Source organism: Anser brachyrhynchus, assembly GCF_964034855.1.
Source record: "Anser brachyrhynchus genome assembly, chromosome: 2".
NCBI classification, from domain to species: Eukaryota; Metazoa; Chordata; class Aves; order Anseriformes; family Anatidae; genus Anser; species Anser brachyrhynchus.
In genome coordinates this window covers 68,996,360-69,023,613 of record NC_137695.1, presented here as the reverse complement: position 1 = coordinate 69,023,613, position 27,254 = coordinate 68,996,360, and the positions used below count along the sequence as shown (strand labels likewise).

At 41.5% G+C, this 27,254-nt stretch overlaps 1 protein-coding gene and 1 long non-coding RNA gene across 3 annotated transcripts in view; both read right to left on the bottom strand.

The window, feature by feature from the left end:
• Positions 1-3,377: 3,377 nt before the first annotated feature.
• The window catches only part of NEDD9 (neural precursor cell expressed, developmentally down-regulated 9), a 98,263-nt gene continuing 74,386 nt past the window's right edge, over positions 3,378-27,254 (bottom strand). For both annotated transcript variants that reach the window (XM_080578832.1, XM_080578831.1), the window contains 6 exons: positions 25,859-26,299; positions 10,864-10,965; positions 9,567-9,668; positions 7,929-9,152; positions 7,492-7,581; positions 3,378-5,992 (listed from right to left, as the gene is read on the bottom strand). In XM_080578832.1, coding sequence (XP_080434958.1) covers positions 5,483-5,992; positions 7,492-7,581; positions 7,929-9,152; positions 9,567-9,668; positions 10,864-10,965; positions 25,859-26,299 — 2,469 coding nt within the window. In that variant the 3' untranslated portion in view covers positions 3,378-5,482. The remainder of the gene's footprint in view (positions 5,993-7,491; positions 7,582-7,928; positions 9,153-9,566; positions 9,669-10,863; positions 10,966-25,858; positions 26,300-27,254) is intronic.
• LOC308189120 lies at positions 11,840-25,852 on the bottom strand. Its single transcript, XR_013946032.1, has 2 exons — positions 21,837-25,852; positions 11,840-18,218 (listed from the first exon to the last, which is right to left on the bottom strand). It is a non-coding gene; the product is annotated as an uncharacterized lncRNA (long non-coding RNA).

The window sequence follows — 27,254 nt, the reverse complement described above, 5'->3', positions numbered from 1 at the left end:
TTTCTATCGGTGACCTTCTGGGACGCTGTGGCCTGCAGAGGTAGCTGCTGCTTGTGACACAAGGCCGGGGCAACATGCTGCAGGTGGGGTTAGCTTTATATATCTCCTGTGGACCTGATGCACAGTGTTCTCCCCCATTCTGTTCTTGCTGTAGTCAGCCTGATCTATCAAGTTGCTGCTTGTACAGCAAAAGATAGCATGCCCCTTCATGTTCAGCAGAGAAACAGAAGCCTTTGACAGGGAGATGGGAGATATGCTGAATTTGTTGCAGCTGCATCTCCGTGTGTGTAGGCTTCCCAGTTGTGGGGCTCTTCCCCCAGCAGTGACTCAGGGAAGCCATGGAGATAGCAATGAAACAACACAGACTTACACAAGGAATGTGGATTTGACGAACTTTGCTTGTGGGAGTGCAGGGGCAGAAGTTAAAACCAGAGGGAGAGGCAGAAGAAAGCAGGCTGCAAATCCGTTCTGGGCTTTATTTAGCCTGACAGTGCCTGTTGGAAGGAGAAATGAGGCACAAACTTGTGTGTGGAGATGACTATTGCAAAGTAAAGCCCAGGAAAGTCTTGTTCTGTTCAGCACTGTTCTGTGTTCTGGAACATTTCGGCTTTTCCTCCTGATAAACCCATGGCAAATGTAGAGATGTGAGTTTATCAGGAGTAAAAAGCAGCTTTTGTCTCCTTGTTTCTTGCCACAGCACCGGCAATTCCTGATGCTCTGCTGCCATACGAGGCTGAAGTGAAGCCTGCATGCATGCCCGGTCCATGCCCTGACATTTTTACCTGAAACAGTCTTTGCTGTTCCTCTGCTTTGGGACACCTGCCCTAAGCTGCTGAGCTGGGAGATGGTGGGATGACAAGCACACCACTCTGAACCCAGCAGAACTTCCCAGATGAGGAGCTCTGGGGAGATATCTGCTCCAGGGTTTGGCTGCTGTTTCATTCCCTCTGTAACTTGCAAGCACTGAAGACTAAGAGAACGATGTACTTGTTTCCAAAGCGAGTCCAGCAGTGTGTCCAGCATGCTCCAACATCACTAAAGATGTGAGCTGCACTGAAAATTTGTCTCTAATTTAATCAAAGGAAGGCTGTCTCAGAGTGGTTCGTTGGGGGAAGCGGAGGTGATACGAGCTACAGAGGGAGCCCATGCAGTCCCCTGTCAACCCAAGAGGCTGAGGTTCCTGTTGTTCCTGCTCGCTCTGGGGTCGGCAGCCCTGCTGTAAGGCTGGGCTAGGTGTTCTACTGCCTATCACTTCATCCAGGCACTGTTCAACACCCAGTTGAGTCAGAAGCACTTCTAGGAATTCTTGAAGAGCTAGGTGTGACTGTAGGCCAGCTGTGGTGCCAAAGAGCCACACAACTGTTTCTGGGACTCCTCAGACAGGGAAAGCTGCTGTCCTGGGTGGAATTCAGATGCAAATAGAAAAATGCTTCAAAAAAAAAATCCATATTATCTGGATAGTCTGAGGTCTTCTAATCTTATTTTGGACAGAAAAATTGCTCAGTTGATTTAAGAGTGGTGCATATATCTTTTGAAACTGTCAGCGTATGCTTTGAGGAAATGAGTGGACATGTTTCAGAGTCAGGAGGAGCACTGAGACTAACTACTATACTTCACCCTGGAAACCTTCCTGCCTGAATGTCGACTAATGTGAGAGGAGAAGGAGGCATGGAAGGTTAAGAACCGACTTTGGAGTAAGCACGACAAGTTTCTAAAGGCTTTAGGTTGATGAAGGAATGAAAGACATGGACTCCTGATGGCTCTTGAACAGGAGACGTTTATTGCCCTTTTTTCACTACTACATATACCTTCTCCGTAGCCCCACACGCTGTCCACGCGCCCGAATCTGTCATACAATTGGTTAGAGACCCTCAGACACACGTCTCAAGCCAGCCAGCAATTGGCCACTGCCCAAAGCTCATCTTTAACACTGTAGCCAATTTACTTTATCTCGACCTTGCTCAAGTTTTTGTTTCTACCGCTTGTTTCCTCATTATCTCTAATTCAGGGACGTGTGAAACAGCGCAAAGTCACCTGCGAATTCCTTTCCCACAGGTTGAGACTGAGGCATGTTAAGATGGAGTAGGCAGCCAGGAGGAAGGGTTTGTCAGGGAGAAACTGGCAGAAGAATGGGCTTTGGATGCTTTGTTTGTAGAAGGATGGTGTTACCAGCGTAGGAATGCCCTGAGGAGCGCCAGCAGGAGATGTGGGAGGGACAGATCTGAAATGTATCCCAGATGTACGTATTGGAGAGTGCTAGAAGCTCTAGGGTATAGACGTTACAGGGGATGTGAAGATACTGGGGTGTAATCTGGTGGCAGTGTGGGAGCTTGACTGACTTCACCTGCATTGCTGTAGCTGGAAAGGCAGACAGCGGATCTCCTGAAGTCCCAGCAATACACAGGGCAGCACAACTACAGCAGCTGTGCAGCCCTGGCTTGCAAGAAACTTCAGAGGTGCAGCAGGGGAGTTGTGTGGTATGGGGTGAAGTAAAATATAGTTCCTGTGGGCTCTGCAGAAACAGATTATATGATGGACTGACAGTTTCTCTGAAACTTGCCAATTTCTAGAGCGGCTTTTCTCTCTTCTTTTTCCCTTTGTCACCTTTCTGGGAGAGAAAGGAAGCGTTTGTCTAATTAATAAGAATTAATATTTACTTCCTTGTCTGGAGTAAGGAGCCAAGTGTGTTCTGTGTTTGCCATTAGTGTGAGGCAGATGTTTTTCCCTGCTGGACATCAGACTCATTTCACATGGGCCATCCACTCGGTTGCCAAACAGCAGCAGCTTGTTGGCAACTGACTGGGGATGCTGCAGCTCAGGGAGGAGAGAGAAGAGGTTCTGCTTTCTATTCTGAACTGTTTGGGTTATCCAGTCTCTCCTTTATTGTTGGGCTCTTTAAAATTTAGCAGAACAAAATGGAGTACTCCCAGGAAGCACCTCATGGATCCTTGGCTGTCCCCCTGCAAATACAGAAGGAGCCACGCCAGGCACTTTGTTCTCCAGGCTTTCATTTGTGTTTTCTCTGCAGGAACTTTTTTCATTGGCAGCTGAACTGCCGTAAGAGTGGAGCTGATCCCAGCCAGCGACAGGCTTTTTCTCTCTTTCTTGCACATCCAGGGTGTTTGACAGCAGGGAGGGTAATGCCTCAGCAGCAGTGAAATGGGAAAATAACTTTCAGAAAACACTCTGATCTATCAAGGCATATGGTTGTTTCAGGTGGTATCGAGGCCCAGATAGACTTAACTTGGCACACATTAGAAGAGGGAGGCTCTCACTGTTGGTTGAAGGGAAGGGATGGCTGCACTGAGCAAAGCTGCTCTTCTGGTTCCCATGTGGATCTTTTACAGTCCTCTAAGCATCTTACAAACAAGAAAAAATAAGGCCAAATATAACCTTTTATTAAAAACAAAACAACAAAAAAACACAATCCCTAGTCATTTAACGATTTAAAAATGACTCCCTACTAAATAATCTGTATACAGGCTTGTGATTAAGGTTCTTTTGAAAGCACAATCAGCATAACAGCTAAGCTTCAGAATGCTTTTTCACTTCCTAAGAATATACAATGGAAAAAATGAACAAGGAAAACCAAACGAATCCCAAACAGCACAAGTACAAAACAGGTTCACGAAGATAATTTTTTGGCTATTGGTTACAATAGGATAACTACCCTTATTCTCAAGCTGATTTGGGCTTTGGATGTTAAGCCTGAGCCAAGCACCAGGGCTGATCCTGATGCTTCTGAGGCTGGGCTGGGACTTCCTGGGGACCTTCTGGAGCCTTGAAGTGATGTTACGGATGCTAAGAGCAGTCTTTACTCTGAGATGATATATTAAGGCAGCAACGTTTCATACACTGCTGAAACTGTTTTGTTTCAAGACAGTGAATCCCATTGCAATAAGGCAGATACAAACAGGGGAACAGAAAAAGTTAAGCAGAAATGCCTGTTTTCTAGGTGCTACTGATCTTGTGATGGTGTATTTACCAGCAATTTGCACTCTCGTGCAGTCAAAATACATCAATGTGGCACTACCCTGGCTTATCTGAGGACAGTAGTGTTTCTGCTTTTAAAATGCCAGAATCGCCTGGAATTTATGAGCTCAACTGCTCCTATTGCCCACTTTGAAGAGTAGCTTCTAATGTGAGGACCATGCACAACTGGTGTTCTGTGACTTAATTTTAGGGGGTACGCAAAAGGCAACCAATAAAAACAAGTTTATACATGTATACATGTTTTGGAGCAGCTGGCATACATGAAGTTTCTAAAGGTCCCTGCAACTCTTAATTTTTAAGGGTCCAAGTTGAAAATTATTGTGTAAGATTGTGTATACTGCTGATGTAATTGCCCTATTAAAACAGGAGGTCACTTCTGGTAATGTTGTAGTGCAGAAGGACCAGTAGCTATGGAACAGAATTTAGGGGAAAAAAAGCCCAATACTTGAATGGAAATCAAAATTGAAGTAGATGCAATTAATTTCCAAGATTTTTTCCTAGAAAAAAAATAAGTGCCATTTCTTCATCAAATTGTGTACAATGTATACATATGTTTAATTATCCAATGCTTCAAATTCTGTTGTTTTTCCTGTATGAATTACAATCCTTACCTTAGTCCTTCTGGAGGGACTGATATTTTGAGACATTCCTCATCTGCACCCTCAAAGATGAGCCCAATGGATTTTCTCAGGATAACTCTAAGTCCATAAGCAAGGCTTTTGAGCATGACTTTAATTTAATTGCTGATGCAAGGATATACAAGGTAAACATAAATCTATGTTGCTGAGACTCCAGGCTTTAAAATCTGATATTGTACAGTTATTAGGAACAGCAAAATTTGAATGCCATAAGATATTTAATATGTACAGTTCTTTCCTTCTTAGAAGGTTGTTTCTTATATGGCCTAAACATGCTTTTCTCCCCAAAAAACATACTTTGTTGCTTGTTGCGGTTGTGCATATATACTACTCAGAATGATTGAATCCTGTATATAACAAAACAGCGAGAGGGAAGTTAAAGTTCTTGGAAATTACTAGGTTAATTCCATTACGGGAATGGGGTTCTATGAGAACCATTACACTTGCTTCATGGATTGCTACAAGTAGATTTCACAACCAGTCTATGTGCCAAAATTAAGATGGAATGAATCAAGAAGAGTGCAGCATCCAGTTAAATATACTGAAGAAATAGCAGTATATACAAAAGATATGCACTGCTTACCCGACGCATACTTTAAGGTGCTTAATGATGTTTTAGGGAATGTAGCAACATATACAGAGTGTATACATGTCTAAATGTATATCAGAAACACAATACGGAGCCAGATATATTCCCAGATCCCTGATTTCTTTAGATTCTCTAACTTGTAAGAACATAATTAAAACATTTCATATAAAATATCTTCAAAAAATAAATGATAATGTTTACATAAAAATAGTTCCAGTTTTCTTTTCTGTTTCACTGTTCGTGGGTCATGTTCTGCTTTGTTTCATAAGGATGCCATCTGGACTAGTGAGAGTTTAAACAACTGTGCCTGATGAGACAGCTCTGTTACTCGGTCCACCATCTCCTGTAGCGTGGCAGTGTTAGGGTAATGCAAGGCAGCCATCTTTGTAGCCATCACGATGCTCTTCAGCAGTTCACACAACTGGTCGCTGGAGTTCCTCACTCTGTTGCGTATGTCCTGAGTTGTCACTTGCCGTGTGAGTGTGTCTCCAATGAACACGAGTTTGTGAGCACTCAAAATGACGAGTTTGCTGTGGGCAACAAAGATTCGGGGGGGCTGAGAACTGTTGATGCAACTGAAAAAGGCATCGATGGTGTTTAGGAGGTAATTGAAATGAGTTTCGTATTGGTCAGAGTAGAATAAAAGAGGCTCTCTGTCATGAGAGGCAGCAGTGCTGTTTGCAATCTGGAGAGCTTGAGGTGGCTTCCATTTCGAAATGTCGTTCTCTACAGGCTTTGTGATCTCTTGCTCCAGCTGTTGAAACTGATTGATCTGAAAGACAAATAAAAAGTTTCTCTTCAAATAATGTTCCTATAAAGAGGTTAAGTATTACAATTATACCTTATGCCTCAGAACAGTAATACAGGTATCCTAGATTAGTTTCACACTGAATAAAAACTAGTGTACACGTTCTTAAGAATATCTTACTTTGGAGAGTGAGGGTGGAGAGTGAGGGAGAGCTTTTGTTAACGTAAATCTAAACAGAGCTCAGAAGAAAAAAACGTTAAAAACATTCCATTTGCATTTAGAAGCCTACTGAATTTACAGGCTGTTTCTCATTTAGAATATGCTGAAATCGTAAATGAGGGATGGATCCAAGTGACAACGACAGCTATGCAATCTTTAAAAACCTGCCATTTCTGTGGGGTTTTGAGATGACAATTGGGAAATTAAAGACAGGCACTTAAGTTTAAGTGCTGATGAAGCAAAAGTTTAATATGCTCAGACAGCAGGAAATGCAGAACATGAGGTGTCTTTTACTGTTGTCCTCCCCACCAAAAGTGGGGGAAACAGGAATGTTCTCAGCTCTTTTGTTTCTTTAATGTAAAATTTGCTGCCATATCACGTGGCAGCAACCTACTGAACGATTAATGGCACAATGACAGCCATCAATCTTACATTGCCTGTTTGTTTTTCTTTAGCTTTAAAGTGATGTTAAGCAGTATTAAAGTTAATGGTATTGTTGTTCATTGAACATATGTGCAGGCAGCATGTGTATTCAGTGTGGTCCAGTGACTAAGACACTGGATTGTGGGTCAGGAAAATTGAGTTCTAAGGTTGGCTTTGTTATCGACCCACTATATGACACTACAGAAGTCTGCTTCTCTTTTGGATGAGAACTTTTGGAGATCGGGACTGCTTTCTATTACATGTACACAGTGAGCCTGCCATAGTGGTGCACTGTAATAAAAAAGATAACTGATCTCTTAAACTGAGATGGTTGGAAATTGTTTTCAAGGGAAAGGCTTATTTGTGTCACAAGAGATGTCATTCCAAACACCAAGAGCTGTGGCTTTGCTTCCACACAGTTACTAAGTGGCAGCAAGGAAACAAAGTGGGCAGAGATGCTGACTTTCAGAACAGCTAATCTGCAGTAAATACTTGAGCTTTCTTTGGCATAAGCAATGGCTGACACAGATGCCACGGGCAAGGACAGTGCTGCAATCCTGATGCTCACCATTTCTCATTTGGATCATGACAGCGTGTGTCTTTGTCCTTTGCATTCCTGAATCTGTTAATAGTGGAACTTGACTGGCACACTTGACTGGCTTGGAAAGAAGCTAACCTCAGTTCACTGTCTAGCCAAGACCCAGTCCCATCCATCTGGGACTTCCTAGCTGTGTGTTCTGGCACTCAGGCATGTCTCACAGCCAAGGTGCTAGCAGTCACACAGTGCTAAGGCAAGGGCCTCTCCTGTTATATTTGACCAGTACTCCGTATATGCAAGAACGCTACATTTCAACGTGATTATTGCACCTTAGCAAACATACCTGATGGTGTTCTAGCTCCATTTTGTTCTGCTTGATGATATTTTCTTTTTCCAGCAGCTCCTTCTGTTGCCTCTCAAACTCTTCTTTCCCCTGTTTTGCATAATGTAAGAAGACACTGTGTTAAATCAAAACTGCTCCTGAGCTACATGACAACTTATAGGCCAAATAGCAGGCTTCTTTGTATTGACTTTTTCACTGGCAGTAGATCCCTGAGAGCAGGGAGAAGAAAAAGATAGCACAGCTGAAGTAAAAGGCTATTGCTGCTGTCTGTGCGACAGTCCTATTTGAGAGCAAGTAATCACCCTGGTGAAACTACTCCTGAACATGTCTTAGTGTGACAATCTACTTGCTACATTCCTGCAAACAGCTTTTGAAAAAAAGAAGCATCAACAACTCTTACCTGGTCTTGCACAGAACAAGGTGTTGGGTTTACCTACCTGAAGATGAACGTAATCGTAGTCATCCATCCAGCTCTTTTCTAAGCTCTTGCTGGTGGTATTGTGAGGGTGCTGCCCTTTACTCAGGAGCGGAGGAAGGGAACCACAGTGATTCTGTGTTTTTTCTCCATGATGTTGCATATGAGGATTGTTATATACGTAGTCAGGAGCGTTCATATTCTCTGGTATGTTCCTGAAATGTGAGCTGTTCAACACCTGTTTGAAGAGCACCTCAGCATTGACGCTGATGGTGGTGGTCAGCTGCTTGGCATCGTCCGGGACTGTCTTTGCCACCATAACAAACCGGTCTAGGTCATCACACTTGTTCTGCAGTCTGTTAACAGCTAGAACATTCAAAGACCAATTGTAGCTGTTCAAGTCATGGCTGGTTTGGGTAAGGATCTGGTGAGAGTCCTCCAGCCTTTGCACCTCCCTCTTCATTTTGTTGTAGAGGCTGAACTCAGACAGACAGGAAGCACTGGCTGCTGACCCTTTTGCAAACTGAAGGTATTCCAGCAGTGACTGCTCTACCTTATCCACAGCAGCATGAATTTCATTGATGTGTTTCTCCATATGTCTGTAAGACCGCCAGTCTGCTGTAGTGAAGGCCATGAGGTTATTGACAGCTGTCTCCACCATCTGCTGAAGGTGATAAAGCCTCTCTATAGCAGTGTCTGGATCAAGGATTAGTCTTTTGTCCTGTGCAGTTGATGCTGAGAAAGAAGAGTCTTTTGACGTTGTTGAAGATGTGGACATGTTACTCCTTGTGCTTCCTGTGCTGGAGAAAGACAACCTATTTATCCCATCAGTCACATCCTGAAAGCCTTTAGTGTCTTGGAAAATTGGTGGTGGCACATCATATACACCTTCTCTTCCTTCTGAGACCAGACTTTCAATGAGTCCTGTCTGTTGTCCTGGGAATGCAATTCCCCTTGGGGTATCATAAACGTCTTTCTGAGGTGCAATTTGCTGTCCAAGAAAATGGTTTTGATGGTTCACAGGGATGTCATAAACATTCTGTTTGTGTGTTACTCCATCAGTCAATAAAAGGCCCCCGGAAGAAAATTTCTGATTAAGTTCTTTCCCAGCTGTTTTGGTGATAGGAGGAGGAATATCATACGCTCCTTCTGGTCTTGCACTGTGCCCCACTGGAGATGAAAAATCCTGCAAATTTTCCCTCAGGCCTGTATCATCTCGGCATGCAGATGGAGGTATAGCATAGATCTGAAACAGAAAGCAAACCATGAAACCTTTGGCTAGAATAGCAAAATAATTTACATCTTCCATATGTCAAATTGAATGTTTGGATGGAAGATCTGCTATTGAATTCCATGGAGTCAGACATCTGAGTTTGATGGAGCATCAGTTTTAATATCTCACTTTTTAATCTTTGCCTTGATGCAAATTCTCATGGAAGGCAAAATCCAAGAAGGCCGCATGCTGCCATAAGGAAAATCTAGGTCTAATGACCAGTTCACACTCCATAACGTTAGCAGTTTTGATACAGTGCTTCACTTCATCAGTTTTAACAAAAACGTTAAAAGCTTAAGGAAATCTTTAAAGTACTGAATTTCATTTTCCTTCAGAATCATATGTGAACTCATTTAAGCATGATATTGTGGAAACTCTAGCACTTACCCCTTTGGCAGGTGGTATATCATACACTCCTAAAGCTTTCGCTTCTCCCATGGGACCTGGATGTGCAGTCCCCTTAGCTGACGTGGGGGGAATGTCATATATCTAAAGAAAGAATAAATTGGTTATAGAAGTAAGTCACTTCACAAAAACTCTAGTCTTGGGTAAGTTTTCTTGGTTTCCATGTTTCCTCTCAGACTGAAGATGACAAGAGCTGTGCAACTCTGTTTCATGTGGGACAGCTACTTGGATTTGGCTGGTATTTTGGACAGTTAGGAGGAATTATGCTCTGCTAGGACCCCTTTGGGGAAATGTGTGGATGGCAGACTGGACAGATGAAGTCATGGCTGACTTCCATCCCAAAGGTTAAATCAAGGCAGGTCTATTACAGATGTCTGTTGGGGTGAACAGGGGAGCACTACATTCACGTGCCTAGAACTGATGACACCCTCACCAACAGACATTAGAGGGATGGAGGAATAAGCTTGTGCAAGAACATGCTACCAAACCCTCTGAGATTAAGGCTGCTCCTCAGTATCGTGTATCTGCTTTATCCAGTGTAGTGTGGGCTGTCTTACTAGCAGGGAGTAAAGCTGTCTGCTGTTTCAAGCAACCCATTTGGTGTCATGTCCTATGGTACAGTGGGTTCTGCGTGTGCTCTAAGGCGAATGTTCGAATGTCTCTTACCCCAGATTTCCCAACAGTTCCATCCACTCAGTGTTAGTCTGTTATGTACTATTGGCTGTCAACGTTGTTCCCTAGAGGAGCTGCACTATTAAAGAGCCACAGAGAGATGTAGGGCTGTTGAGTTAGAAGTCCTCCAAGCATCCATTCTAGATGTCCATGGTCTTGGAGATCATGTGCCAAAGGTGTTCCCCAGAACAAAGATATATTTCAAGTTCAGTGACATGTGCAGTAGACACATGGTGAAAACAATTCCCTGTGGGCCAGCTGTTTGTCTGAGAGATAATTTTACCCTTACTGAATGAATTACTGTCAACTTTCCAAAAACAAAGTAAAGGAAAAAAATGTTCCCAGGCAGCAAGTTTATTCTGTTTAGATATTCTGTTTGATCAAAATACAGAAAACGAATGGGACTTTTGTGTTTGGTGTGCTGCCAGAGCTTAGTCAACTTCAAATACAACTCTGAAATACTTCTGCACTCTGTGAAAAAGTCATTGCATTTAATTAAAACATGTTTTCACTCTGAAATGAGAGAACTCAGTTTGCTCTTAAACTTCTGGTAGAAATTAATCTTTTGTGCCCTTTCAGTGCTGTTGGCAGTTTTATTGGTACTTACCCCTTGGAGAGGGCGAACAGGGGGGATGTCGTAGGTATCCTTCTGGTATTTGGAAGGGAATTCATAAACATAACCTTGGCCTGACCTGACTGGAGTTATTACCTGTGGGTTGGAAGAATAGGAAACTTAAGTCTTTGAAGATTTTGGCATGTACTCTCTGTAAATGCATAGGGTTTTCAGTATAAACATTCTGGTATTATTAACATTCACATTTTAGGTGACAATGTCAGTAACACAAGTCTACATATATTTCTGACAGTTGAACTCAGCAAAGTGACCATCAGTAGCTATAAATGTACCATCCATTTCTTCCAGACCACTTCTGACATGGCTGCTTGTTTATCTCCTATTTGTCAAGCAAAGATTCTCTTTCAGAGATATAAGAGAACTTTGTCCTTTCCTCTCGTTGACTGCCAGTTAGCACAAACCACACGATGTGATGGTCATACCACCCTCTCACTGAGATCAAGGCTATACAGACCTTGCTAATCCTACTGACGTGTTGAGTGTTCCCACTTACTGACAGAGGCTCAAAATATTATGGGAGTCTTCCCCCTTTGTTCATGGAAGTATTTTCTACCTACTCCAGCAGAATGTCTCATGTTACTGTGCCCCACAGGACAACATCCTGAATAACTGAGTGTGAGCTGTGGCTTTGAAAATTCTTTACCTAGAAAAGCTATTCTTAAACCTACCGAAGTGGGGCATTTAATTATGCTGTCTCCATTTGGTTTGTCTATATTAGTGGCTAAGAGAGAGGAAATGTTAAGCCATTCTTTAAGTATGCAATGTGAGAGCCATCTCTGAAAAAAGCTTAGAATTTACATTTTTGGCATTTTCTAAACTATTAACCATAATGACTTCAAATAAATTTTGGTGAAAAATAAATGCCTTATGTCTTGGAAGGCATCTGTGTGCTAGAATTTCAGTATAGTGTGGTATAAAAGAAATGATGTTACCTAACCCCCAAAAGAGCTAATTTTATAGCGGAAATACTGCTTAACCTCTGCCGGTGCTGCTTGACTCCAACAACAACAAAAATAAATAGAAATACCGTAACCTGAAGGCATAAAATGACAAATTACATAGGCCCATATGAGATGTGGTTTTGTGCTCAGCAGGGGAGAATTGTTTACCAGACCTACTTAACTACCTTTAGAAATGTATGCAAGATGTCAAAGAAAATTTCCAACCACGTGCTCAGTAAAGATCCCACAACAGTTTTGGCTATAAGAAATCCTCGCGTCTTGGCCAAATTTCACTGTGAGTGTTGATTGGCTGAGGTCTGCAGGGAAACTCCTTGATGTTAACCTGCTACCTCCTCTTTGCTGTATTAACAATGCAGGCTTTTCTTCTTTTTATTTGCTGCATAAATATTTTTGTGTAGTTTTTTTTCAGGGCACCGTACCATGAAAAAAACACTGGATTCCCCCCCACCCCGTGGTGACTGTCCTATCACTTTCAAATACAGGCGTGATTCAGCTGTGAGTAGCCCAAGGCAATGTGCCCTGTAGTATGTACACTGTGCTGACTGTGTGCACCTAAGGTGAGGGAGGAATGTCATGTCGTTTGTTTGTTTGTTTGTTTGTTTTTTGCAGCTGCTTTTCCCTGAATTAGCATCAGAGGACAGGGAAGATGGAACTGGAAGCAATACGATCTCCATAGTGCTATACCGGTTCACTGTCCATCAGAGAGCTCCTGCTGAAGTGGGTGTAGGATTAATAGGATTTAAATACTTATGAGCTTTTTAAAAATAATCTAAAAATGTAAATTTATTACAGACTGTTTCTTTTCCCCCAGAGTCACCTACTACATTGTAAAAGAGATCTACAGGCAAAACTCTAAAGACAATTCTCCCTTAAGTTACTGGAAGTTTCCCATAATGGCTCACTCCAGACATCACCCCTCCCAGGCCATTCTCATGTACTACTGGGATTATGTTGTTTGCCTTAGAAACTCAACATCACTTCCCTGTGCTTTTTCTGACCATGAGGGCTAGAGATCAGACTAGCATACTTTTTTTTTTTTTTCCCTTCAGTTGGGTGCTGCCAGTCAAATGCCTTCCACCCAAGTTAGGAACAGAAGGACTTGATTTTAAGCAGTGTTTACTCAGAGGATCCTTCCAGCAGTACGAAAATCACAGCCGCAGCCTTGCTTCAATAAGGAGTCACTGGATTTTTAAAAATTGTCCTTCAGGAGAACAGAAAATGCAAAGTAAAAACCTAAAGGGCTTCTTGTGTAGCCGATCTACATGAATATTTTTGCCACAGTGAACACTGTGGCATTAGGCTGCTTGTTACGCCAGGGCAGTGCTTGACCATGACAGAGAAAAAAACAGACTGTTGTTGAGATGCAGGCAGGGGCCCCACTCAAGCTCTGGGAACAGGGAGAAGTGGTGCACCGCTGCAGGTCAGCTCTGCTTTACCTGCTGAGTGGTGCCTCGCATGACAAGACTGTTAGGCTCCAAAAAGATGGGCATCATTCCTCGGGCTGAAATCTTTATAAACCTTTGCTCAGTTGTGACCTTATCCAGAAGCTGAACTCCATCCTAAATCTAGATTAGGAGTAAAATTTGACCAGATCTCCTCCAGGCCTCAGATGTAAGATGCTTCTTCCAGTCCTACCCAAGGAGACAGCACACAGCACCTCAGCAGGAGCTTTCTGGCACCTCAAGTTCTTCAGTATTTGCACAGCAGTAGTATCACGCAGCTGCGGTTATTCTTGTTGCTCATTCTTAGAGACCCTTCCCATTTTTCAGAAAAGGCTGGCCTACTAGATGCCATGTGAAAGGCTTAAACAACTACAAGGCTACTGTTTTTATTTATGGCTGCAATGTGATCCTAAGTAACTACACTAAAGTTAGGCTTGCCAGATGAAGGAAGCCAACTGCACTTATCTTTCTGACACTTTTGCATTTGCACAGACTTGACTAAGCTGAAGTAGTAGTCAAGCAGCGTCACTCCTTTATCTGGGGGCTTCTGGCTGTCGTCAAAGGCAGCGTGAGGTTAAAACACCACATGCCTGATTTGGGGGATTCATGAGTACAGCCTGCCTATATGACTGACTGTGGACATGAGACCTGACCTGTCTGAAGGCCGCACTTAGCAGTGCACTGTGTTTAATGTGGCATTTATTTTCCAAGTAAAAATGCCTGAGGCTTTTATGTCTGCTCCTTTTCAGGCTTCTGAAATAGCTATAAGAAAAAACAGAAAATACAGTTCTAAAAAAAAAACCAGCAACACCCAGCAACAACCAAGGTTTGTTGATAATATGAAAGACAACTTTGTTCTCCCAGTGACTCAGGTGTATTTTCCTGTGTGAAGGATCATTCTCCAGTAACAACATGTTCTGAGTGATTTCATAAAATTCCCCACAAACGCTGATAAAGCTCTGCACTGAGTACAAGAACATTTCCTGTTGTACCTCTGCTCCTCTTCCCTTCCATCACTTTTCACTAGGTTAAACATGCCTTCTGCTGGACTGCTTGTTCCTAGTCAATTCAGAACAGAAGCTGCTCATCACCAAAACATACCTTGATACCAACATAATGTTTCGTAACAGTAATTTAAAAGAATACTGATGCTGCTCAATGAAATGAAAATGTGGAACACTGCTTTTTCTGAATAAGGAAGAGGGAGGTAGCTGGATAGATGAAGAAAGCCACCAGACCCAGTACTTTCAGAAGAAAATTCTGATTTGGGGTATTCACCCACAAATCTATTAAATGAACTCTGTTCTTCTGAATGGGTTGCTCAGCCCTTTCAACGCATTGTTGAACCAGTTTTTATGGTTTTGCATGTTCGCTATCCGTTTAGTTCTGAAGACAGACTTCACACGGAAGGAGGTGGCTGCAAAAGAAAAGTTCTCCTTCTCTCATTTGTGGAATGGGGATAGCAGTCCTGTTTGGTACTTAAGGATTTATTTTCCAGCAAATGTCACTGATCCTCAGACCACAAGAGGATTCTTTTTCCTTTTACCTCTTCTCTTTTAAGAATGCCTGTGGTTATCTGACTTTAAATAATCCTGCATTTCAAATCAGCAATTTTCCTTGTTTACACACTGAAGGAAACAGATGGTGTTCCCACAAACTAGTTAGCCCAACATTCTCAAAACATCGTTAACCACTTAATCCATGCAGAGCAACTAACAGGGACCAGATTTGGCTCTGGTGAAACATGTAATGAGCCTACTTTGAACTTTCAGTACCGAAAAACAAAGACAACTGAACAGAAAGTTTGTTCTGTTCTTGCTGAATACCACACTCTTCCAAAAGCAATTACTTGCGTCTTTTCCATGCCAATGGCATATTTATGACCAAGAAAAAGAGCTCAACGTGCATGTACTTTGCAAAATTCCCAGCCTTGTGGTTCATTAAAACTCTCCTCCTTAAACATAAGGAAAAAAGATATTCTGTTTCTTCCAGGATTAAAATGGAAGTTAGGCTAAAACAGAGAACATTCCAAACTAAGGCAGCCACAAGACAGTTCCTGTGCTTCCTGCAGAAGCACAAAATTGTAGTTTACATGGTTTAAAGAGGACACAGGGTGAATAAATGTACAGAAGCCAACATAATTACTCTGGATTTACAGCAATACTATGGAGGGCAGAATTCAGCCTCTTCCCCTGAACTGCAGTACCTAATATGCAGAATGATGGAAATTAAGCTTTACTGAGTCTTATAGGGTGAGAAAGCTGAAGCATGGGTATGTTGAACAACTTGCCCCAAATCACCGCTATTTCCCAGTACTGCCTCTTAATCCCAAGAACCTTCTGAACCAACCCTTGCTGACTGCTTTTGAAACAGATCAGTGCTTTTAGAGGTGAAGAAGAGGAGGCATATGCATTAGATCTTGTATATGTATTTTTTAAATCTGGAGGAATATTTGCATTGAAATATGTTTCCTCCCACGATGCTCTCCTCTTCAGCCCATGGGTAACTCTCAGCAGAGGGCATGAGCCACAGCCAGAAGCTGCTGCTAATGTCAGCTGTCAGTCCTGGCTCTGTTAAATCAGCTGTGGCTTGCCCTGAAAGGAATCCTGTCCTGGAAAAGACCAAGCGGTAGTGCATAAAATGGAGCCATTATAAAGCTTGGACATAGGAAAAATTAATCAAAATGTAATTAAAGGAAAAGTAACATATCTGTTCTGTTGTAGGGTATTTCTGTAAGTTTGTTTAATGTAAAACTCTACAGTTATTGCAAATCTGTTCCCAAGCCTCTTAAGTAGCTATATAACAGCTACCTGGACTATCTTAGGTCTGTAAGGAAAATGAAACAGCCAAAGGGATATGGGAAAACTGTAAGAGAGTGAGAGATTTTTTTTTTGCAGGGGTGGGGTTGGGGAGTGGTCCCTTTTCTCTTGGACTCTATGAGCCACTGAACTGTGCTGGATCAGACAGTGAGCCACCTCTCAGCCCGTCTTTCTGTTTTGCTTCATGTGCTTAGGAAGCCAGGTGTCTATTTATTTTTTATTTTTTTATTTTTTTTTTAATGAGGGTGGTGGTGGTTATATGACTAAGTAGAACAGCAAGAAGGTTGTGTTAAGAAGAGTGTTCCTAAGATAAGATGAGTATTTGAAAAAACTTGGCTAGCTGGCTAAACTCCGTCCTTTTTACAAAAAACAAACAAACAAACAAAAGTTAAGTGTTTCCTCTCCTGTCTTTTACAAGCTGTATCAAGATTTCCAGTGACTGATAATGCACTTCCTGACAATAACACCTATCAAATCACTCAGGATTGTCTGCTGCAAAAAATGAGCAAAAATATTTGTATGATGCAGTAATCTTAACTTATTTGCTATACATGACGATATCCGATGTGTTTTCCAGCTGTCAGTAAATAAAGGTTGTGGTTTCATTATCACATGTGCTAACTATGCTTGTGCTTACTAATGTTTGTTTTTGTGAGTTGCCATAGGTCTTAGCATAATCAAATCATAACACTTTATTTCAATCTAAATAATGAATAACCACCAGGCCACTATAAAATATTCACGTAGAGTACTTTCTGTCATCACTGAAATGTTGGAGAGCTTTTGACCAAGGCTCACAAGCTGAAAGAGGGGGGGGAAGCCTGTAGAGGCAGTTCTAATGCACCAGGTTTGGAGCTGCAACTGTGAGCTGATTTCTAGTGCTATGAGGCCAACTGTTTCTGAAGCACAGAAGGAAATCGATAGGAATGACTGCTTTCTCTTTCCCAGCCTGACTGAGTTATTCTGGCAGAAAGAGGCATGGTATCAACACACGTGGTGACACTGCTGCTTTTGTGCAGGCTGTCTTTAACTGGGTGTTCCCCATTGAATTTTCTGAGAAGTAAGATTCAGATGTGTGAAGATAAGGTTACATGTAAAACGCTACCCTGACGCAGAACTGATTTGTTCTTTGATGTTGCATGCATCTTTAAAATGCCTGCTTATTTTCTGCCTGTGCTTTATGTCCACTTGTTGTCTGGGACCATTGCTTATGACGATCTGCTTTTCTGCTGTCATTGTACGTGCTCTCAGGGCTGAAGCATGTCCAGATGTCATTGACTCACCCAGTGTGTTAAATTAAAAATGCTTCGCTTTGCAGGCTTAGGGCTTTAAATGGAAACTTTATGATGTGGCTATGAAGTGCCTCACCAGTAGATGCCCAGTCTATTTTTTTAAAAAGCAAAATAAAGCAAAACATGGTGCCGTAATACAAATAATAAGAAGTAACAAAAATCTGTTACTTTTTTCTTCTTTTGATGTCATCTTATTTCAACCAGATTTATGCAAGTTCTGCATCGCGATTCTCAAAGATGTGAAATAGAAGACGTGAAAGTGATTTAAAATAAAAAATTTGAAATCACATGCTGGCCTTGATCCAAACCATGAACCCATGGAGGGGAAGAGGGGGGGTTGGTTCATTTTTTTGTATTGTTTTGTTTTGTTTTTTAAGTTATAGAGTTACACAGACGACCTAAGCTTCCACTAGCATAGAATGACAGTGCTGTATTATGTGCAGTGGAATGGTGCTGATTTGCATCAGCTGTAGTTTTGGATTATGGTGTTGAATTTTTGCTTGCTGCTGGTGTTCATGATCAAAAACCAAATGCAGATACAAAGGTCCATCTTTGCATAGACTTTGCTGAATGAGCAGTACAAGGTGGAAAAAGGATCAACACATTTGCCATTAACAAAATTTTACTTTTTTTTTTTCATTTAATGATGCTTTCATGACTTGATCCTACTCTCACTCACATCAGCTTGAGGGTTTTCTGCCAGTTTTGTTATGAGCAACATTTCTGCTTGCTTCAGTGGAACAGGCTTGGTGCTGGCTGCCCTTGAATCGCAAGGCTGACTGGGAAGGAGTATTCCTAGCTTCTGATGTCATTCTTCCTTACAAAATGTGATTAAAAAGAAAGAGACAAATCAATACTTCTGAAGACGTGTCACTTTTGAGGAGAGGAAGAGAACAACTGCAAAGAGCAGCTCTTTATAGTTAAAAATTATCAGCATTTTCAAGGGAAGTGGAAAAAGTGATACTTGTCCAATATACTTGTGAAGGGTTTTACTAGTGCCATCCCCGTAACAATTACTCATTTAAGACAGACTGATTTCATCATTTCTGCATGTTGGCCAGCAGGGCTAAAGAGCTAATGTGTTACAGTACTGGTGATAGAAGAGTCATGAACTCTAGAGTGCCAAAATAAATGGTTGTGGTGAAAAAAATCTGCCAAAATTATTGTGTGCTTAGTTCTTCTGGTGGAGAAGTATGTGTTATTTGCTAAAGCATTATCTGGAAGCCTGTGATCAAATTTGAGCACAAGCTTTGATTGATGAAAAGCCCATGGCAAAACTTGGTACTTCAGTGTTTTGGAAGCAGCTTCTTGCTTTGGCCATCCCAGCCTATTTAGTCTTCCCATTTTAAAAAGGTTCCAACATGAAGAACCATTCAACATGTGCACTTGTCTCCTATGCTGGTAATAGCATGACTGTCTGCTCTCAAAAACAGAAGCCTAATGATAGGGCATTTAGAGGATGAGATGAAATGAAGAACAAAGATGAGAAGAAAAGGTTCTGGGACAGGTAGGGCAGAGAATGGTCTTACTGTTGTGAGTGATAGGAAATCCTGAAGGCTAACAAACAATAAATCAGTTTGGTTCAGTCCAAATTATTTGTTTTAATTCTTTTAAGGAGTTTCATCTTATTTTCTTTATTTCTTCCTTCCTATATTAAATTTCTAGATATAATGTTAGAGGAGAATAAAAAGGGGGAGGGGGGGGTAAGAAACCTTCATTTGGAAAATGTTTAAGTTGGATGTTTCAATGACTTTTTGTTTCCCTTCAAATATTTTATTCTTTATTTGCGACATTTCTCAGAAATGACTCTTCCCTGTCAACAGTTTCCGTTTGGGCAAATTGGCATTTCCAAGTGAGGGGAAAAATGGTTGCAATGAAACACTGCCAGTTTCAATTTCACGTGAGTGCTCTCATGGGTGTACACAAGCAGAAGTAGGGGAAGCGTCTCTCAGTCACTTAAGTTGAGAATCATGTTGCTCTGAGAGAAGTAGGCAAAAGAAAGCTTCCAGCAGGAAGAAGTTCAATGTAATTTGATTTGTAGAGGTTCTTGGGCTTAGAAGCTATATTCTGGTTCTATTTTTGTATGGGTTTCTCAAGGCAAGTGTTCAGACAAGTTCTGCTAACTGGTGTTTACATTTACACAGCTTGTTTTGGCAAGTTTATGGGAGGTATAGACTCCTCTTAAACAGGCATTAATGCAACAGGCAATTAAGGATGCAGTTAATATAATAATTAGACGACCTCAGACAGGTCTGATTGTGTATATAAAAAAAGTTGTGATGATAAGATCCAATAGGAATATGTCAGTGTTCTTTAGGGATTACGGATGTACTGTCTCATGGAATGTTTTTGTCTCCTAAGAATTTAATTGCATTAATTTCACTTTGATTCCATTTGGATTATCTGTTTTGGTAGAAAGGTTCATTTAAGCTTAGGGTTTTCTAAAGGTGAAAAAAATCACACACAATATTAGCACTGCTATTAACAAAAAAAAACCAACAAACATACCAGATGTGAAATTATGACATTCTGATGCTGGTAAGTTTTCTGCCAAAACAACTGTCTACAAAATCATCCAGCACCTGCAAAGCCTCTACCTATCAATAGCACTATATTTCCAGACAGTCAAACACCAGTCTACATCCATCCATTTCCCACCTCAGAAATTGCACTTCCTCCTATGATGAGGCTCACTTTTTAAATAATCAGTTTTGCACTCAAGTTTTTCTAAAATGCTTGACTGCTGTAGTTCTATGGTTTGGGCACTTGCAGGGAAATTTAAATTACCCAAACCTAGTGCTTGGCTAGTGGATTTTCAGGTGTAACCAAAGATGCAGTTAGGTCTAACCACCAAGGAAGAGCCCATAAGTTTGCTTTTTTCTTATTTATTTATTTATTTTAACTATTTTTATTTTTTTTTAAAGCTAAGGTTTAATCCTGCACTTGTGCCTTGCAGGCAGATTTGTGTTCCTGGGGAGCTCACCTGTTGAATGAGGCTGCAGGACTGGCCCCTTTTCTGATACTACTAGGAAAAAATGCATGCCTCTGGTCTACAAATAGAACTGATTAAAAAGAGAGCTGTGCATAGGGAGAAACAAGGAGTAATGCTGAGCTCATATGTTTACTCAGCCTAATAAAATGCAGTCTTTTTCTTAAAATAGCTCTCTACAAATCACATCAGTGACTAACTACTGCTTACTCTGCCTTATGGATGAGGGTTTCTTCACCCAGTGGTTTTCTTGGAGACTACTGAGGATAGATTACTGATATGAAGCCCATGCAGTTAAAATGGCATTTCTCCTATTAATTTCACATGAAGTTACAAGAGAAACACCCAAATCTAAGGATATGTCTGTGTGCTGCTTTTACCATTCAGTTTGCATTTGAGAGAATTTCATCCTTCTGAGCACACTTCATGAAACAGAGCACTGAGTGTTGAGGTACGTGTTACAATTCCTGCTGCACTCAGCAAATTTGTTGTGTGTTCAACACTTTAACACTGAAGTAGGATCTTGTTACAAAGGACACAAATCCCCAAAGTAGAATTTGTAATGTGAAAGTAAAAAGATGGACTGCTTGGGCCATTTAAGTAAACTGTATCACAGGAAGCTGTTACTTGAGGGTAAATGGGGACATTATTCCATTTTGGAATGTAAATACATTTTTTTTATGAAAAAAAGAAAGGGAGCATATGCACTATTTTGTCACTTGTTGACACAAGTATCTACCATGCTAACCACAGCTCTTCACTATGCTAGGTGTATGTATTTTCATACTTCATAAATGTGAAGCTAGGCAAGAAAAAAGATGATAAAGAGAGGGCAGACTCATTCCTGGAACAAACATTACATTGCAGCCATTTGTTTCCTCCCCACAAGGACAGTATTTGTTTACTTGGAAGGAAAAACGTCACAATGTGGCTAACTGACTTGCTACTGAAGCCTATGCCAGAACAGTCAGGGTGGTGCTACTTGTGGGGTGGTGGTGCCACTTTCACGTAGATTCAACCAACATGACTCTAGGGTAACTGAAGACCATCAGGGAATAAGGTCTGTTCTCTCAACCACAGTTTGCCTAAACCTCCTCCTGAAGGCAGTGAACTTGTGAAAAAGCTGGAGATCACAAGATGGTGAGGTGTGAAAGTCTTGATCCCTGTCAAGGGTGTGTTTACACTTCGAAATAGGCCAGGGATGTTCACATGCAAATATGAGTTCCTTTTGTGTTCTGCTTCATGCACTTTTAAAAGGTGGGAAAGTTTAAGTGTTTCCTAAGCTGTGGAGTTCTACTTTAAAAAAAAAAGCTGATGTATTCCTAGTTGGCATTAATCTCTATTTGGCTGAGTTACTCTGTGCCTTGTGGGAGTTGTACTTCGGGGCTGATATCCACTGCAGAGCAGTTGCTTCCCTCCTTGAACAGCTGTGGTGTACCCACCTCATATTCTGTTTTGTGCCGATTTCTCTTGATCAAAAGTTCTCGCTCAAGCTACTGGTTCCTACAGAAAGCTTTCAGATGATATTGTAATGGCTTTCCAACAAGGAAACAATTCCTTTAGACTTTTGGCCAAAGCTATTTGCTGGATGGCAGGGACAGTGGAGCAGGTCAGTCAGGGAAACACTGAACCAGAAAAAGAGAAGACTTAAATTATGTTGGTGATGTCCTTTAATCATTATTTTTCACAAGAGCTTTAAATTAGAGAAAGCTATGTGTAACTGCAGATGCAGAAGACACTTTGTGCTTTGATGGCACCTTTCCCAAAGGATGTTCCCCCGGCAGTCTGCACAGAACGAGTTCCCTTATAATCGCCCCCACATGTTTTGCAGATGAGATCACTGAGGTGCAGAGACTCCACTCAAGACTATGCAGAAGTCTGTGGCGAGGATAAAACCCAGGTTTCCTGAATACCAGATTTAACTGAAGGTTCCTTCTCTTTGCTGGTTGCAGTGAAAGTAAGGCTGAGCACAGAAGGGAGAAATAAATCATAAGACACAGCTTTTGCATCTTTATGCTCCTCTGATGCTCTTCACACTTGGAGGTGTAACTGTTTTGTGACTGAACTTGCAGCACAGCTGTAAAAGCTTACTGCTGAGCAAGGCTAATTTAAAACCACCCCTCGTTATCTCTGTCATTTGTAGGGTAAGTTTTAGAAGGTGGTATTTTTATTTGACAGAAGAAGCTGGTAGAGCTCTGTCGTCAACAACTTGCCTGGCCAGAATCAATTCATCATTATAATTACCTGCCTCAGGACTCCTTTTGGTTTGCTTTGCCTTTCTGGCTAACTAGATGTGTTACCTCAACACAGCTTTATAACATGCCTGCTGTTGATTTACTGTTACTTGAGGCTAGACAATTCCTGCCTGACAGCAGTCAGAGCTTTGCCTGTAAAACTTGTATGGCAGCCAAACCACACATTTGCACAAAGAAAACAGGCAAACGTGCACGGAAATGCATAGGATAGGAACTGCTGCTGGACCTCCTTAGGATGGTGTTTAGGACGCAGCCTTCTTGAGCTACTGCTATGAGAAGGGAGAAGGCTTACACATACGATGAGTGTATAGTAAAAACCCTTTAACTTCCATAGCCCCACCAAGTCACACAGCTTGCTAACCAACTCCTTCTGCTGATGGAAGAAAGCAGAATGGCTCACTTAAGTCATTTTTGCAGGTGTCACAAGTCTGAGAAAAGATATTCATAATTTATGAGGTCAAGGCAAAGATTCCCAAAATCAAATGCTCAAGATTTCCAACTTTCCTTAATACTAAGGATTGTTTTTACTGATCCCTAGAGAAGGAAGATTTGGGGACAGGCTGTTTCCCCAGACAAAGGAGGCAAGTGCTAAAGTCTTCCCCTTAATTATTTTTTTTCTTTCATGAAGGCATTAGCAGGGAGTTGCAGCAGCTGTTTTTGGTGAGCATAGCACTAAGCACTGCTTTGCAAGGTTAGACTGATAAAGAATGGAGTATTTTCTTCTTTACTTTTTTTTTTTTTGCCTTAGACTCTTCTGTTACTAATAAACCTACAGTTCTCTCTTGTCTATCATCATTTCAACCCCAAAGCACTTTTCTTAGTCTGAAACAGAGAATTCCAAGGGGCTAAACATGTGTCTGCCTCTAATCAAAGGAAGACACTGCAATGAGGTTTGCCATCCAGCAAGTTTGACACTAATACTGAATAGCGAAATTCGGGGCTTTTAGGACAAATAAATTTAAAGTTGGGCTTAAAACAATCCCATCCTAAGTAACAAGAATTGGCCGGTGCTAAGCAGGTTGACAGCTATTTGGCTGAGGGTAAACCACTTTATAAATTGCACCTTTAGTTTATTCTACAATGGACAGTGTAGCCACTTGTTTTTATGCAGCACGGCCGACTTTTCATAACTTGCAAAGAATTAAATGAAACAAGTTATAAATCAGACAAATAAATGGTCTTAGTTTTCTATTGAATTCAGAAAAAAAGCATATTTGAATTTTCTGAAAAATTTCCAGGCTGAAACTTAGTGAAAACAGATGTTTTAATTTCTCTGATTTTTGCACACCTCAATAAGAAGTTTGCATTTAACTGAAATCTCTGTTTCAATTATTTCGATGTACCTGGGGTTTTATCACACTCCATGCAGCGGTCAGGTTTATGCAGAATGTCCTATTAGTTTCAGTGGAGCTGGAGATGGCATGAGGGAAGGTTAAGAGATTTTGCATGCAGTTGGAGGGCTTTGCCTTTCAGGCTTGCACTTTTGCCTTTCAGGCTTGCACTTTTGCCTTTCAGAGTACACACACACACACTCATTACGCTGCGTAAACTACGCTAGTCATCATTTAGACAGGCCAGGTCCTAAAACCAAAGTAGCTGGTCAGTAAATAGAATGTAATCTGAGCTAACACCCTGGGCTTCTTGACAGGCTTGGTGCAGCTCTGCGGTATGGTGCATCTTCTGTGGACTGAGCCAGCTGGGTGAGGCATCTCCACATGGTTCTGGGCTGTTCCATACAGACCTACACTAAAATGTGATCTTTTCTTTGCTATCTATTCAAGAAGAGGCTCTTTGCCAGGTGTTTGCTCACTACCTGGGAAGGTGCCTAAATGTTACCGTGGATAGGTAAATTACACTGCCCCAGAAAATGTTTAACTGTATCTAGCCTGTAGGCACAGGAGAAAAGGAGATAGAAGATGTGAGGTTACCCAAGAAAACCCAAGATTGCTCCAACAAAGATCCTACTTCTACTTATGCAGCAAGTGCAGTTTATCTTCCTGCTCATTTTATCTTTTTGCATGCCCTACAAAGCATAATTGTGGAAAAGCTGAGCAATCAAACCTCTCCTATAATTTGACTTGGAATGATTTCACAGATCTTTTGCTCTTGCGCAGAAGGAAAAAAGTCCATTTATTCCTATCAATGAAAATGAAATTATAACAAGAAAATAAAATCATGAGAAGAACTCTTCTGAAGGCCTGATATGAAAAAATGTGAATTTAGGGTCTAAAAACAAACAAACAGAACAACCCAAAACAGACTGTCTTGCCAATATAAATCATGAGATAAAAGTTTGAACTAGTCAGGAACTTCCTTACAGAGACACCATCTGCTCATATAACTTGGATATAAATACCATGCTTTACACTCTCAAGGTAAGGAAGATGCTAGATGCTAGCCAGAGCTGCTGAGCTGGGAATGGAAGGACTGCAGGGCAACTTCTTTTTGGCTTGGCAATAAGCAGTCTGGAAGGCCAGGAGAATCTCCTCCCTCACTTGTACACACTTTCCCTAATCTTTTCAGTTACCAAGACACTGCTGCCATATGCACAGGTGGTACTGTGCACCATTTCACCTGCAAATGTAAAATGAGGCAATGATTGGAGATGAGGAGAGCCTGAGATGGACAACAGGAAGAGGGGGGATCCACATAATGCAATGTCGCTCATTCTCACTGGAGCCTTTGGAGCTCTCAGCTTTGGAGATCCCACTTTCAATCAAGAAATCTGCATAGATAATTATCAAGTGCATTCTTAGAAACTTTAGGTTCATTATTAACCCCTCATTATCATCCTCTTGCTCCTTCACTCTCCCAAGTATCTCCTGTCTCATCAATCATTGCTTTCCCTTTGTAGTTAGAACCACTGAGGCAATACATATTTAATTAAACAAAAATTACTTGGGCAGATGATGTAACTGCTCATTAACTTGTGGGAGAGTTAATCTCACTGCAGTAGCTATCTTTTGAGCATATAATGCAAAAATGCCATAGGCCAGATGTGCTCCAGGCTGCTCAGGGAGCCTGTGAGGACACAAGACCACATACTTCCCTCACCTTTAGCAGCTGGTAAGTAGCTCAGCAATTGGTAGTAGACTTATTTATTTACCCGTCCTTAAGCCCACAGGCTATTACTACATATTAACTACTTCACTGGCAGTCGGCACAAATGACCTGCTTTGGAGCTACGATATGAAAGTAAATGCATGTACCTTGTTAATCAGAGGCGGACCGTCAAGGCATCTCTGCATGGAAGGTGGCACTTGGTAAATATCTTGCCCCACTAGACCATGACCAGTGGGTATTTGGTAAATTCCCTGATTCAGATGCGAAGGCGGCACCTGGTAGACAGGGTCCTGTGCAGAAGCATGCGAGGTTGGCACTTGATAGATTTTTTGTTGGTTGAAGGACTGATGTGTCAGTCCTGAACTGGACATATTCTGGCCAGATGGACTGTCCTGTACCACTGGACCTATCAGAAGTTTCACACGGTTGCCTGGAACGATGCCTTGCCGGCCATGTAAGGAGCAGAGCCACCATCCTTCAAGGCCTTCAGTGTTCTGTTCTATCACTGTCAAAATGTCTCCTTTACGGAAGGCCAACTCTTCTGCACATTCAGGGACATTATCATACAGGGCTCTTGCCATAAGATTCTGTGGAGAAAGAAAGAGAAGAAAAACAAATGAACAAACAAGCAAGAATTTTTCTAAAACTTCAAGGACATTCTAGGTGGAGAGAAAGAAGAACTGAATTTGACAAAGAAGTGTGCAGGAAACCAAAATAACCCAGAAAATGATGCAACATAACACAGGATTCCTCTTTCCCAAGTTGGAGAAATGAGGTGCAACACTGCAAGTGAGAGCTTTTCCAGTAATACCAGGTCCAGTAGAAGCTCTTTAAATTGTCTGTTTGCCTATAAGGACTGTAAGCCAGGAGAGTTCTGCTCTCAGCTCCAGGATGCTCTTCCTGTTCCTTGGGGCTTGTAAACTCATCATCTCCTGGCATTGATTTCCCTATAAACATGTGTATACTCTGTGTACAGAGCTACAGCTAGCTAGCCAATATTTTAAATAAATTTTGAACACCACTCCAAGTAACATAAACCAGAACAATTGCAGGGTCCCAAAAGGCTTTTGGGTGCAGAGAGGTGCAGATTCCATTAGCATAATGACAGTGGGACAGCTTTTCTTAGCTAACACCTGCAGACTTCTTAAAATTAGGGATCTAGGGATCACAGGGTGAGGAAAACCCACCCTAAAATGTAAACTGACAAAATGTCACTGTTTCTGAACTACGACACTCGTATTATGTAGCTCTGTGCCTTCTCATTCTTTCTGTAAACTTCCTTAGTGGAACAGCATAAAAGCAGCTTAATAGGTTAAAAAGCTTCCCCATCCACCCACCACCACCCTAAAGCCCCAAACAAAAAAAAATACAAAGGACAAGGTTCCTTAGAGCCCTGCTCTCTGTAGACAGATCTTGAAGAGAACATTATTTCAAAAACAATGTGCTCAGTGACCCCAGCGGGAGTCATAGCTTTGCCACAGGGAAAGCTGTAAGATGTCTATGTGGGCATGTCCTTTAGTCAAAGAGAATTAAGAAGTTAGG